Raw genomic sequence first — 14,860 nt, 5'->3', positions numbered from 1 at the left:
CAAACCGTAGGCTACCTCTGTACAATTGTACAACAGATCAATGGATTCGCAGATTAATCTGAAAATATGTTAATAAAGTATTAAATCAATCAATGGCGGTCTCTTTTCACATTTATAGATAAACGTTTTGTTACCACCAACTCAACTCCTCCGGTACCAATATCATATTCCAAAAGTGACATAGACCAGGGTACTGGTTTGTCCGGTCGATTGGTGTGCCAAAGAGAAACCAATGATTCACCAATGCTGTTAATGTGTGCCAAGTTACCAATGTTGCCAACTGGCACACCAAAATCAATAACAGTATACCATAATAAATTGTATTAGCTGCCTCCAGCTCAACAATCTTTATTCTGCAATGACAAATCCTCTGTATCGAAATGTTGAATGTAGTGAGTGAACAATCCTGATGGTAATTTATTGGATGTATATTTTTTCACCATTCTTTTGGTAAAGCATTACTTTACGATGTCTCGATCCTAGTGGATCTTCGTCAGGTCAGTATAACTGTACTGTAACCTAGTGGATCTTCGTCAGGTCAGTATAACTGTACTGTAACCTAGTGGATCTCCGTCAGGTCAGTATAACTGTACTGTAACCTAGTGGATCTTCGTCAGGTCAGTATAACTGTACTGTAACCTAGTGGATCTTCGTCAGGTCAGTATAACTGTACTGACCTGACGAAGTAATCCTTTACCAAAAGAATGGTGTGCGGGCCATACCTCCTTCCATGTATATTTTGGGACTCCGAAATTATGACTACACTACAGTACAGTCCATGTGTCGTTCTTCCTGCTTATAGTATGGAGTAGTTTAGTTAGAATTTACTATAAACAATATCACATTTAGTAGCCTATAAGCATGAGTAGTGTAGTATATAGAAAATCAAACAGAAATTTGAACATTGTCTCTTCTTGTACAAAACGATGGTAGGTCAAAACAAACACCACAAAATTGCACATAGAGTATTCAAAATGTTAAAGGCAATATAATATAATAACCAAAAATACACCACCATACACATACCCAAATCTTGTCGCTAGGCATTTTTCCATTGAATTAATTAATGTAGACAATAATGTGTTCAAGTTTGCTTCATAAAAAGGACATTCTATAGTTGTCACTGAAGAAATAAAGTGTTCGCTTTTTCAACCTTATCTACAAGTAACCGTACGTAGTCTTCCACAACATTCACAATACGTAGCATAATGAGCATGTGGTGAGAAATATAAGCCAGTCAAACACCAGAGTTTATATACAGTTTATTATTAGAGTTTATATACGGTTTATTAATAGATTACAGTGAGGATCCAGATGGTGGCATACATCACCAACATCATCCAATGGAGAACAAGTGTAAGCAGTAATCCTCAAATCTACTTGCTTATTACCCATTAAGACCTGAGGCCGTTTCTACAAATGCCTTCTAAATTCGTAATTCAACACTTTCAAGATTTTTCAAAAATGTTAAAAAAATACAGATGTACATGCTCGCAGAGTGGCACAAAGTGACACGCTGTGAGCTTGTATATCTGCTAATTTTAAAAAGACGACGCAAAAATCTAAAATGACACAGATCATCTGTAGCACCTGCAGTGCTTATGCTTTTCCTTGAATTTTACCATACCAGTCAGGTCCTGACTGAGACAGAATATGAAATGATTACAAGAAATAGACAGTGTTAATGTCATGATAGTGGCATTTTCATGTGACAGTACATCAAGGTTAACAAAATCCAACAATAGTGTAATATTGGTTTGACATTTTGTTATACAGAGAAGTTAAGGTATGGAATAGGTGAGACTTAAGGTGGCCTTACACTAGCCGATAATCGGGCATTTTTGACGCTCGGGGGGTGCCTGACCACTCAAAGCGCGATCGGGATCGGCCCGATCAACATCAAGAATGTTTGATATTTGCTCTGCCCCGCTCTGATTATCCTGTAGTGTGTGGTGCTATCAGATTTAAGATTGAAAACAATCGGCTAGTGTAAGGCCACCTTAAGCTGATGCAAACTTGCAAAGCCAGTACTTACTTACCTATGAAGATGAACGCACTTAATGGCTTGGTTACTCTTCTTACATTGTCAAATGTAAACTAAATATTGGCACCAGGCGACCCTTATCCCCCAAAAATCTAACTTTGTCCACAACAACCCACAATGGGATTGTTGCATAAGATCTTGTGCGCACACACAATAAAAACAAAACAAAACAAAACCAAAGACAAATCTAAGGAATTTCTAGCAGTGGTACTTACAGCTGTAACTAACCTGTTACTGGCAGGGTTTCTCCTTCATTTAAGTAGTAAAAGTCAAATGATCAAGTGAGGAAAGCTGATGAAAACAAACAGGATTAAGTGGCAGAAACCATTTTGCAAAAGGTATGACGTATCAATTTGCACACAAAAAAAACAAAAAATTAAAAATAAATAAAAATAGGAAAACATTTAATGCATTCCTGGCTGTAGGTGACAGGCTTTTGAGGTTGAGCTGAATGTGGCAATTGTGTGACATTTCTGAAGAAAATTACAAGTTCCGTGATTAATGTCTAAAATGTATGACATTGTTACTTTAGGTACAGATTAATCTCGCTGTCCATCACAGAATATCTTTCAATGGCATATGGAAGCATCACAGGTAAAAGTAGGTCTTACGTAAGCTAACATGCCTGAGGAAAAATGGTACCTAAACGCCAACAAAAACAAACAAGGGCCTTCACCAAACTTGCTACAAGTTTGGGGACGTTGACATCCAACAAGCGTGTACGTACGCTGTGAGGGCCCCTGCTGGTAATGAATGAGAAGACAGAAAAATGTGAGAGACTTGCCTCGGGCTGACACACAGGGCTACACTGAGACACGGCCTCAGCCAGTCCCCCGTGGCATCGCTACAGGGAGAAGAGAAATCTGGGTTTTAGCACCACGGCCACCGGCACCCACTGCAGCTACAGTACGTATACAATGCACTGACTTTGTCTAAAGGCCAATAACACTACAGATCAGACAGCATATACATTCAAGAATAAAGACCAGCATTAATTAACCACTTTTAGCCTGCCGTCCCAATTTTGGGAATGCCAATATAGGTGGAAGGAAGAAAAGGTCAAAATTTTTCCCGAAATACTGGAAATTCAACACTTTCAAAAATAGCAGATCTATAAGCTCACACCGTGCTGCGAGCTATAGATTTGATATTTTCGCTATTGGTAATACGATGAATATAGGGCTTGAGTGGGTAATTAAAACATATAATACAATAAAGCGGTTAATTTATGTCATGCATGTAATCAAAATTCAAAATAAAAACAAGTTACTGCCCAACATTTTTACACAAGTTAATTAAAGAGGCTAGAAACAACGACACAACTTAAACTTCTGGATTCTGGACAGAACAAAATCATTTCGAAAACACATGACTGGAGTACAAACCTGCTGTGATGCGTCTTTCCCCGCTAATGTCCCGTAAAGAAGAGTCTTAGGGTTTCATGATGTTTTATTACAATACAGTTTTACAACAGTACATGAACCAATTCATATGGTAACTGTGTGCGATGCTTAGCATTATGAGTAGTGTAGCCTAAAGAAAATACCAGTGAGCACATCATTACAAAAAAAAAACAGTGAATACAACAATCTGAAGCCCTCACCAAACAAAGTTGGGGACGCAAAGTCCAACAGCACCTAAATGTGCTGTGAAGGCCTCACTGCTTTTCTTTAGAACGGTAATGTAGTATGAAAACTTGCCTTGGTAAAAGGTGGGTACAGCTCATGTAACTCCAGCGCCTTCACAACACTACGAACCATATCTATTACACTTCTACACACCTAAATGAAACATGAGAAGGACAAAAAAAAACAACAGCCACAGGACAAGGATGGTTTACAACAACAGTTCATAGGCTTGATTAGGTACAGTGTAAATACATTTGTTTCCCCCCCCCCCATGCGCTGTGTGATACCTTTTATAGATCACTTCTGTTTTGCTGTGCATTCAGTGTCTCTTCCTCATAGCGACAAGTACAATGTACAGTACGTTGTTCTATGTTACAATACTGGCTTGTCTACTATCTAGTCGAGGACGTTAGAAAAGGGTTGAGTGTCCAAACCTATAGAAGACAGTAGGCCAGGCTTCAGTAGCGGCCTCCTGGAGACATAACAGGGGGTCTCATGCCCATGGGTGGCCGTGGGGGAGCTCCTTGGTACCCCGGGGGAACCATTGGGAGACCTTGTCCGTATGGAGGCATACCTCCTGGCATGTAGCCTGGCATCCCCTGGGGCGGACCGCCATACTGACCTGAGACCACACAAGGATTGGATGACTGTTAGTGATTTTTTTTTTCCATAATCAGATCTAGAGTGTTAAAAGACGAATGACTCTAGTTTAACCATTTAGGCCTGACGTCGAAATTTAAAAACAAATCTTCTAAATCCTCCAGTTTTCTGAAATAAATATTTTCACGATTTTTCAAAAATAGCAGACCTACAAGCTCGTAGCGCGCCATAAGCTTGTAGATCTGCTATTTTTCAATAGCTAAATTATAACATAATGTTTAAAACACCAAAAGGGGTTCCCGCCCAAAATGGGTTAAGGGTGGTAACTTTCATGTTTACGTTTACAGTTGATGGGTTTGGAAGCACCAGGCAGGTAGTAAGAGACTAATAAAGTGGGCCTCATCAACAGGGATCGTTGCTGCCCGTGATAATTGGGAATCTCTGTAAAGATGGGCCATTTCATTGTTGCAGCTGTCGGCAGAGTGTACCAGTTAACATTCACAAAACTAGAAATGTGTATTATTTCTAATGATAAAAAAGACGTTTCTTTCTTCTTTTTGAAGTAGCCTCTTCTTTACATACCAATAACAGACAATGGTCACAAAATTAAATTAATAGCAATCTAATTGATAATAGTTTTCTCTGCTAAGATACTTTCCTGTTCACTCCTTTCTCCTTAACCCAATAAAACCGGGAAAGCATGTGTTATTTTCGCAATCTGCTATTTTTGAACATTTTTGAAAAATCTTGAAAGTGTGAGAACTACTGATTCAGAAGGTATTGGTAGAATCGGCCTCAGGTCTTTAACCCATTTACAATTTACAATTTTACAATTTAGGCATTTAGCAGACGCTCTTAATCCAGAGCGATTTACATTAAGCAATAACAAAAACAAAAAGCATGGCATACATCAAAAGTAGTTATCATGAAACATGCATAAACTAAGAACGTAACAGTGGAGTATCTATGTGAACTATACATACTATACTATATTATACATGTGTACTATAAAGTGATATGACTACATAAAAATGCAATTCTAGTGCTGTCTACGTAACATGCTATAAGTCTGTTTAAAATACTATCTAAGTCTACATAACGTGCTATATTTCAAATACTATCTAAGTCTACATAAAGTGCTATCTAAGGGGCTAGTGCTACGGGCCATGGTGGAGTCTGAAGAGGTGGGTTTTCAGACTACGGCGGAAGATTGGGAGTGAGGCTGCAGTTCTGATTGTGATGGGGAGTGCATTAGTGGCAGCGGTGGCCGAACGGATAGCGGAGCGGTCTTGATACCGGAAGGTCGCCAGTTCGAATCAGCGGTCCGACACGTTAAAATTACCACCGCTGAAGTGCCCTTGAACAAGGCATTGAACCACTACGATGAAATGTGTTCTATGAGCAGGTCCTGGCTGGAAACAAGTTCTTGAGCTTAGCCCAGATACCCTGGGTAAATATAGTAATAATTTAATTTCATTCCATAGTTTTGGAGCCAGAAGTGAGAAGAGTTTGGGACGTGTGGAGCGTTGTCCCGGCGTTTTTAGTGAAGGTACTTCCAGCTTCCCTGCGTTGGCTGATCTGAGTGCGCGGGAGGGTTTGTAGGGTACGATCATACTTGTAAGATATGGGGGAGCCATGCCTTTGGTTGCTTTGAATGCCAGCATCAGAGTTTAGACCTGATGATTCTACAAATACCTTCTAAATCCTGACAGTTTTCTGAAAAACCCATATTTCTATGTCAGTGGTTTTCAAAAATAGCAGACCTACAAGCTCGTAGCGCGGCACTCGGTGCCGCGCTATGAGCTTGTAAATCTGCTATTTTTCAATAGCTAAAGTAACACATAATGCTTTAAAACACCAAAAAGAGGTTCCCGCCCCAAAATGGGTTAATAGAAGGAAGCTGGGAAACATCCATACATACCAGGTATTGGATGCCTCAAGCCAGGCTGCTGAGGAGTCATCATGGCCACTGGGGGCACAGCAGCGGTGGGTTGGCCTTGGCGGGAGAGGTTACGCTGGTACCTAGGCAACTGAGCCCGCAGCTCCTCCTACAGCACACACACAAACACACGAAACACAGCAAAGACGACAACTGATTACACACTGACATAATGTAAACAACAGGGTGACAAAACAAACAAAAAAAGTCAATACAGAGGAGTCACGAAAGATGTTGTTGAATGCTACTGCATAATGTAATCAAACAGCCATAGAGTTCTACTTTTAACTTGATTTAACCGAACATCACTGACAGTTACGGACTATGTTATGGATAGACACATAGTGTCAGCCACTTACTGTACAAAACAAAAACAGCTAGAAAAGGAGACTGTAAGAGCAGGGCCACTTACCAGCGAGATATCCTCATCGGGGTGGATCAACTTACTGGTTGCACTGGTGGTGGTGAGTGTTGCGGGCTTACTGGTCACAGTGGAGGGAGGCTTGGACACTGTGCTGCTGCCAGTGCTGGGGCTGGCCACCGAGGCAGTAGCCTGGGTGTAGGCTGGGAATGTGGGCTTGGAGGGGTCAGGGGCTGTGGAGGTGGTGGGGTGTGGTGATCCCGACACTGTCTGTTGATGGAGAAAACATTTTGAAAGGAAAGAAGGAATGGTTAAAAAGACAGCATTTACAGGAAGAGTAAAAGATTTGTCCTAAAGAAAATGAATCATACTTTAAGGTTACTCCCATGACGTGTGGAAGTGATGTCAATTGTCAACACCATATTGTTAGTAATAGACCTACAGCATGTTTATCACCACCTCAGAAAGTATGCAAAAGAAAATGAGTAATGCATGCTGTGATGTCCAATTGAGAAATGTACTTGCACATTTTACAAATCTGCACAAGGCGATAGCGGATTTTTCAAGGGCCCGTATGTGGGGTTCGGTGCAGATTTGTAGTAAAAGAAAAAAAAGGAAATAATGGCATAATAGTCAAACCATGAAACCCTTTGCAGGCCACTACTGCAAAAAACAAACAAACAAAAGCAATTGGGATAGCATCCCTCAGTCAATGCCACACAAGGATTTGGAAAGCATCTCACTGCAAAACATTTAACCCAAAAATGTCATTAACCCATTTTGGGCGGGAACCTAGCATTATGTTATGCATTAGCTATTGAAAAATAGCAGATCTACAAGCTCATAGCGCGCCACCGAGTGGCGCGCTATGAGCTTGTAGATCTGCTATCGAAGAACGACTGACATAGAAACATAGCTTTTTCAGAAAACTGTCAGGATGTAGAAGACATTTTTTAGAATCTGATCTCAGGTCAAAATGGGTAAACAAAAAAGCCTCCATTAAAAGAAAAAAAAAATGAATCCGCCCTACTTATCTATAAGCAAACTATATCAAATTGGGTGCATGCCCATTGTAAAGCTGTATTTTGTCAGAGAGTGGGGCAGGCAGACAGTGTCATACTTGTGGCGTGCTAGGGAACACATTAGAGGAGGTGGACTGAGAGTCCGCACTCGACGAGCCTGCACTTGTGCTTGTAACCCGACTCCCGATCTGTGGCACAGGAAAAGAGTAAAGAATAGGAATAGTGAAATATACTGCAGTGATAACAAAATGTCACTCGTTTAAGTGGTGCCGTTCCCTTTTCAATCAGCCTATTATATCTAATAGTATGTAGATTAGAACAGTAGAGATATATAAGGAGATATATCCTGTCAGAATGCTGGAGATTAGGGGGGGGGGGACCTGTCTCATTTCCGTTCACGAAAATATATTCAAAAATATCTTTACATTTCAGGTTTTAATGTCCATCATGCTAAGCAGCAAGCTATATATGCTTAGACGATTTGATTTATATTAGGACAAATGTGTGAAGACGAAACTGACGTGGGGAGTAGGCTTTCACATCCACTTTATATTTTACTCATGATCAGAGCTTTCGTGCTCCAGACTGTATGACCGAAAACATTCAACAAATTGGGGGAGGCAACAGTCTGGCCACCCGAGACTAAGGTGTGGACCTAGATATACATTTCGGGGAGCCGAAAGGTTACCTGTCCAGCACTGGGGAACAGAGGCTTAGTGACAGCAGGCTGGGTTGAGGGGGCAGTGGCTGCGGGCATAGTGGGTCTAGTCAGCATGCCTGGTCCTGCCGCAGGCGGGCCCTGAGCCATGTGGCCCAGACCTGGACGGTGCCCCACCGGTGGTGGCATGCCTGTGAAGACGGAGCGGGAGGACACATTAGCAGTGGTGGAACAAGTATTCACATGTTTTTTAAAGTCTGGAATTCAAAATTGCACAGTATTGGTATAAACAGCTATTGATATAAAAATGTACAGAAAGTACTCATTATTTCGGAATGTCCCATTTCACAAGTTTTCAAATGTATAAATTGCATAAAAATCTACAAGCTTGTAGATCGTCTATTTTCAAATGGCTGAAATGTACAAAGTTACTAGTACAAGTACAACATTTGCCTCTGAGATGTAGTAGAAGTAAAAGTACTGAAAACTGGAAATACTCCAGTTACAGTAAACATACCTCAAAATTACCTCATACACTACTTGAGTAAATGTACTTACTTTAAACCACTGCATATTAGATCATGTCACACTACAACACAGATGTACAACAACAACAAACTTTGAACAGTTCCATATCTGGGGGTCTTAGACATCTGTATGTGCTACTGCTGGTTTGCGGTGTGTAACCATACCTGGTGGCATGCCTGACATCATGGGGGGCATCCCTCGCCCTGGAGGCATCATTCCACCCATTGGCATCATACTAAATACAGAGAAAGACGAATACATCTGTATAGACAAGACACAGTACTAGTGACTAAAATGGCCAGCAATAAGACGAGAAGAAATACAAATCCCTCACCCTGGTGGCATTCCTGGCATTCCAGGGGGCATCCCGGGCATCATAGGTGGCACGCCTGGCATCATTGGTGGCATCCCTACATAAAAAGATGAAAGAAAGATTTCACAAAGTGATACACCAGGGATATGGTCTCAAACACAAAGGTATTGCATACACAAAACATGACGAGTGAATGATTTAAACGTCAAATTCGTCGTCTATAAGAAAGTGATCTATCTGTTCGAACATCTACAACTGTCAAAGCAGCTTATAAAGTTGCTTTGTAGATCAAATTCTGCCAATTTTAAATATTCAATAAGTTAGCGAGAGATATGCTAAATTGACGAATTTGCCAGTAACCAATGTAAAACGTGGAAGGGAAGTCTACAATCAAATCTAACATAAAAACTAACAATACAGTGATGTCTGTCTTGCAGTCATTTTGATTAGACAAGACATGCAGCATTCCAGAAGGAGCAGGCTAGATTAGAAAACAAGACTTTGTGCGTGGCATCACTTGCCCAAACCAGAACGCATCATTGGCGATCGTCAATCGATCACCATCAATCGCCGGCACTAACTGAATAATTAGATTAGATTTAGGTTAAAAGACTATAGAGGCTATGTGCGTGACATCATCGGAAATTATGCTGGAACGCCTACTGACTGAGTGGCAAAAAAAACAAACTTTCTGGCCTTGACAGCTCATACATCCAAACAGAAAAGTCCTATCTGATTGTATTAGACAACATTAAACTCACCAACATTGCACCTGTACGGAAAGCTTGAATTATCCTCTTTATATCTGCAAGGTTTTTGTTTAATACAAATCCACCGTGCACCGTAGAGGCGTAGACCGCTACTTTCTGTCGATACTGTGCAAGGATACTATTCTGTGCAAGGATTCTGTGCACGGAGTGTCAGAGTTTGGAAGTGCTCGTTTTCAATAATACAATGTCCTGCTGCCTCCTGCATTATGAGCGATTTAGAGGTGGCATGCAGGACCATTGAGTGACTGATTTCCAACAAGTTCAATGTTTTGCCACTCAGTCTAGATCATGGGTTCCCAAAGTGGGGTCCGGGGACCCCTAGGGGTACTTGAGGGAGTTCCAGGGGGTACCTAGCTCAATTAGAGATAGTTAGGAACCAAATGGACCAATATGGGTCTGTAACTCAGAGAGTGTACAAATGTACATTTGTACATTCTCAGAGTTAAATTAACAGTGGTTTTACAGGATAAATTGGGGTACCAGAGATAGAAATGTCATTAAATCGGGGGTCCGTAGCATAATGCGTGTGAAACTGGGGGTCCATGAAATTAATATGTTTCGGAATCACTGCTAGAGCCGTACAAATCTTCTCTTATCAGGGTCACTGGCATATGTTTTCAAATGGGGGTCCCTGGCCTAATAAATGTTGATTTGGGGGTCCTTGACACGAAAAAGTTTGGGAACCACTGGTCTAGATGATGGGGGGTGGAAAGGTGACACACGTGCATACTCTCCAACGTGATGGTTGGGGAAGATAAATGATGTCTAGGTAGAGTGCCACTGACCCGAGTAGGTGCCTGGTGGCATCCCCGGCGCTCCAGCCCCAGGAGGAGGCATGATGCCAGGCTGGGTCATGGGAGAGATGAAGCCTGCCTGGGGCTGCTGGGCAGCAGCAGCAGGCTGCTGGAAGGAGGGTCCGGGCTCATCATCCTCGTCATAGTCGTCAGAGTCATCCTGGTTCAGCTTCTTTTTCTGGGACTCTGGTATTGAATGGAACAGAAGGGCATATTGATTGTGATTAAAACATACGAGGACACGTTTTATGCTTTTTCATACGACTGTTGTCTTCGGACTAATTGTGTGTGTGTGGGATAGGTTGTAATGGATGTTCTGTCCTGCATTTTTGAAGATCAGGGTCCATGTTGGAAAAAAGGTATTCTCACTTTATAATATTATCATCATATTATCAACAAACAAAGACCAGTAAAGAATAAGTAAGAATAAACATTCTGTCACAACAGGCCTGTCACAATTATTACATATATATAATCGTCTAATCGTAATTATATGATAATTGCAATTATGTTGTCATAATCATCTCCATGTTGAAAAGTGTTCAAGCTTACAACATGTCACTACAATGCTGATCTACAGTACAAGCTTACAACGCGTCACTTCGTACATTTGTAATCGTGACAGCCCTAATTAAATTGTTGATTAGACATTTTACTGTTCCTAACGCCATGTGAAAGCCTGAAAGGAGGGACACCCGCACACCGCCACTTGCTGGGTTCAGAGATTTTTATTAAAGCAAAGCAACGTTTCGGTCTTGCGACCTTCCTCAGGCTTAATTCAAGAATGGGCTGACATTGTCACTAAATACATTTCAGACAGTCTAAACAACCAATCAAAATGCATGTAATTATCTCAACAGTTAACAGCTGTGAAAAACCTTGTCATGTGACTTAAGGTGCAGTGTTTCTGTGAACATTCCTCATATACCATTGTAACTGTTCCTAACGCCAAATCAAAGGGGCTCAGATCTGAGCCAAGTCTCCTGAGCAACCACGTCTGAAGCCTGTCCTGGACAGGGGTCTCCAGGGGACGTAAAAACCAACAGCTGTCATTGTTAATACCTTGGGTTTTCTGTTCAAGTACTCTTCTTCTTTCCTCCATGTCTTTCTCTGGAATCCCTTCCATGCCATATATTTCCAATTCAATGTCTGTTCTCCCAGGTATTGCATTGGGAACTCCATCAATGGTCTCTTTATGAACCTAAAAATATATGGGATCGGACGGATGAGTTTAGTCAAGTTACATTTATTTGTATAGAACATTTCAACAAGGCAATGCAAAGTGCTTCAAGAGCATTAAGACACATTATAAAATGCTGCTTGAAAACATAGTTATTAACGAGTTATAAGAAAATCTAAGGAAAAGTAAGTTAAAACGGCAATACAGAATAATGGTTAATAACCATAATGCCATAATGTAGCACAAGATCAGAAATGTTTTGGTCCGTTCAGGGCTTTATAGACCACTAATATACTTTTATTTGTATCCTTTGACAAGGGGGCGGAGTAAAGATTGGACAAGTGGATTTAATCATAGGATCGACTTTGGTATTAGTGGACTCCAGCAGCATTGTGAATTACTACAGCTGTAGAGAGTGCAGCAGTTGATTTGTTTTAGGGAAATATGTAGTGTAAGTAAGGGATAGTACAACCATTACAGTAGGCTCAGCAAGTCTACTATAAATGGACATGTTTTCCCATATCCTGCTTTGGGATATGGGAGTCCTTTTCAGACTCCATCATGGCCCATATCACTTACCTAGCCCTAGAATGGCTCTGTTGTTACATACAGTATATACAGTATTTCACATACAGAGCCATAGAACGGTCGCGGTTACTTTAATGTTGGACGTAAACTTAGCGGCCTGAATGTGATAAATGCTCCGTTTGTACTCACCCATTAAATAATTCCAAAAACGTGGAGTGAAATATGGTCCTCTAGTTTTATATCCATGTGAAAGTTCTGGCACAAAACGTGTATTTAGTCAATTATCTCCACTTTTTCAAGAGATGCACACGGACGTCTTTCTCTCCGGGCGAGGGGGGACCGGAATGATCGATGAACTGATTTTACAAATACGTCCTGTTTACCGCAGACGTCATCACCAATTGACAAGGGAAACACAAAAGTTTGGGTCACACAATTGGCAGGTGCCTTGCGATAGGTGCTGGGTAATTAATCACACCACCTGCCAATTGTGTCACCCAAACTTTTGTGTTTCCCTTGTCAATTGGTGATGACGTCTGCGGTAAACAGGACGTATTCGTAAAATCAGTTCATCGATCATTCCGGTCCCCCCTCCCCCGGAGAGAAAGACGTCCGTGTGCATCTCTTGAAAAAGTGGAGATAATTGACTAAATACACGTTTTGTACCAGAACTTTCACATGGATATAAAACTAGAGGACCATATTTCACTCCACGTCTTTGGAATTATTTAATGGGTGAGTACAAACGGAGCATTTATCACATTCAGGCCGCACACAATTGAATTAAGTTAATTAAATGATCACAGGCATTCTAGGTCTAGCACTTACCCTACCCCCTTAGATAGCATTTGAAACAGACTTATAGCATGTCATGTAGACAGCACAATAATTGCATTGTATATAGTCATAGCACTTCATAGTACATATGTATAGCATAGAGTATATATTTATGTATAGTTTATATGTTTAGTGTCATTATATAGATATGTTCTAGTTACGTTCTTTGCTTATGCATGTTTCATGATAAATGCATGTTATATGTGTGATATATCCCCATGCTTTTTTGTTCTTGCCTAATGTAAATCGCTCTGGATTAAGAGCGTCTGCTAAATGCCTAAATTGTAAATTGTATGGTGGCTGTTCAAATTCAGGCCTGACTGACACTACACATAAGTCAGGCTTTTAACATGATCAATCAACTGAGGCTGACCACTGACTTTGTAATTATTTATTCAAAATAATACTGCTGAAGAAATCTGCCAGTCTCGTCAAGGTGAAAGCAAGAGTGCATCTTACCCATTCCGGGAACCCCTTTTGGTGTTCAATTTCTGTTATACTTTAGCCATTGAAAAATAGCAGATCTACAAGCTCATAGCGCGCCACCGAGTGGCGCGCTATGAACTTGTAGGTCTGCTATTTCTTTTAAATGGTAAAAATGCGGCACAAATCTTTGAATAGGTATATTTTTTTTCAGAGCGATATTCGACGTCAGGCCTAAATGGGTTAAAAGAAGTTAAACGTTCTGGTCTGAAGAGAGTAACGAGACCTCATTTTATGGTCTCAAATGGACTCACCTGCATGCAGTGGATTGCCAAACCGGGCCCTGTATACAGTTTCTTGTGACAGATATGACATTTGAAGTGTTTGGCTTTCTGATGCTGTATGAGAATCTTTTCATCGTCGAAGTCCCTGTTGCAATACCTGATTCCATAGTTTAGGGAACACGGTTTATTACGGTTTGACAATAGCATGCCCTATGATACACTATCAGTATCCACTGTGCTTGTTGTGTAAATGCAATGTCAAAAAAGACACTGGGTAATGGGTATCACACACAAAAAGTACAATTTGTTGTGACCTTTTTATTTATTTATGTATTCATTCATTTCTTTATTAAGAAATCAGAGGCAGTGCCAGGCCAGCCCAACCACAGTGCACATCATTCATTCAAATACTGACCCCCTGGAATCTGTATCACAATTAAAGAGACTATAGTAGATGGAGCTTCTCTGCTTTACTAATACCCAGACATAGTGCACTACATCTGGACATAATGGCCGTCATATTGGCTCTGTCTGGACCACTAGAAGATCGAAGCTCAGGCTAAACTACTGCACTTGGCTAACAGTAACCAGTAACCACCACAGCTAAGCTAAACATAGGGTGTCTGCTGACTGAGCCTGACTCTGCTATACCTACAGTAATAGCCAGGGCTAATAATCTACCACACAGAGCAAACCACGTTGACCTGATAACTAAAACCCCATTCCAGGGGAGCATTTAAAAGGATACCAGCACCAAGGCTTCATTTGCTTTTTCTTCTTTCTTCCCATGTCCGTCCGCTATGATCCTGTCAACCCACCATCAGCTGTAACAACACAAACAACAACCCAACTGAACTCAAGATGGCGTCAGCTGCTCAACAAACCGAACAAACCCCTATGAACAAACCTCGTCCCACAAGTATTTGCGGACGCTTTTTGTTTTGTTGTTTT

The 14,860-nt window shown here is 41.0% G+C and overlaps 1 protein-coding gene across 3 annotated transcripts; it reads right to left on the bottom strand.

The window, feature by feature from the left end:
- Positions 1-2,056: 2,056 nt before the first annotated feature.
- On the bottom strand, positions 2,057-14,805 carry znf207a (zinc finger protein 207, a). 3 transcript variants are annotated; one of them, XM_079519984.1, is made up of 12 exons: positions 14,658-14,805; positions 13,940-14,066; positions 11,720-11,858; positions 10,649-10,843; positions 9,115-9,190; positions 8,945-9,015; positions 8,283-8,443; positions 7,693-7,782; positions 6,624-6,842; positions 6,194-6,320; positions 2,829-4,294; positions 2,057-2,335 (listed from the first exon to the last, which is right to left on the bottom strand). In XM_079519984.1, the coding sequence occupies exons 1-11, from the start codon at positions 14,696-14,698 to the stop codon at positions 4,131-4,133; spliced, it is 1,410 nt and encodes a 469-aa protein (XP_079376110.1). In that variant the 5' UTR covers positions 14,699-14,805; the 3' UTR covers positions 2,057-2,335; positions 2,829-4,130. The 3 variants fall into 3 exon arrangements, with proteins under 3 accessions (XP_079376110.1, XP_079376111.1, XP_079376112.1); XM_079519985.1 differs by having other exon boundaries at positions 2,057-2,888; positions 3,430-4,294; XM_079519986.1 differs by lacking the exons at positions 2,057-2,335; positions 7,693-7,782 and having other exon boundaries at positions 2,988-4,294.
- Positions 14,806-14,860: the final 55 nt, after the last annotated feature.

This window comes from Electrona antarctica (genome assembly GCF_951216825.1).
Source record: "Electrona antarctica genome assembly, chromosome: 14".
NCBI lineage: Eukaryota > Metazoa > Chordata > Actinopteri > Myctophiformes > Myctophidae > Electrona > Electrona antarctica.
The sequence above is the reverse complement of the archived record's forward strand: the minus strand, read 5'-3'. Positions and strand labels throughout refer to the sequence as shown.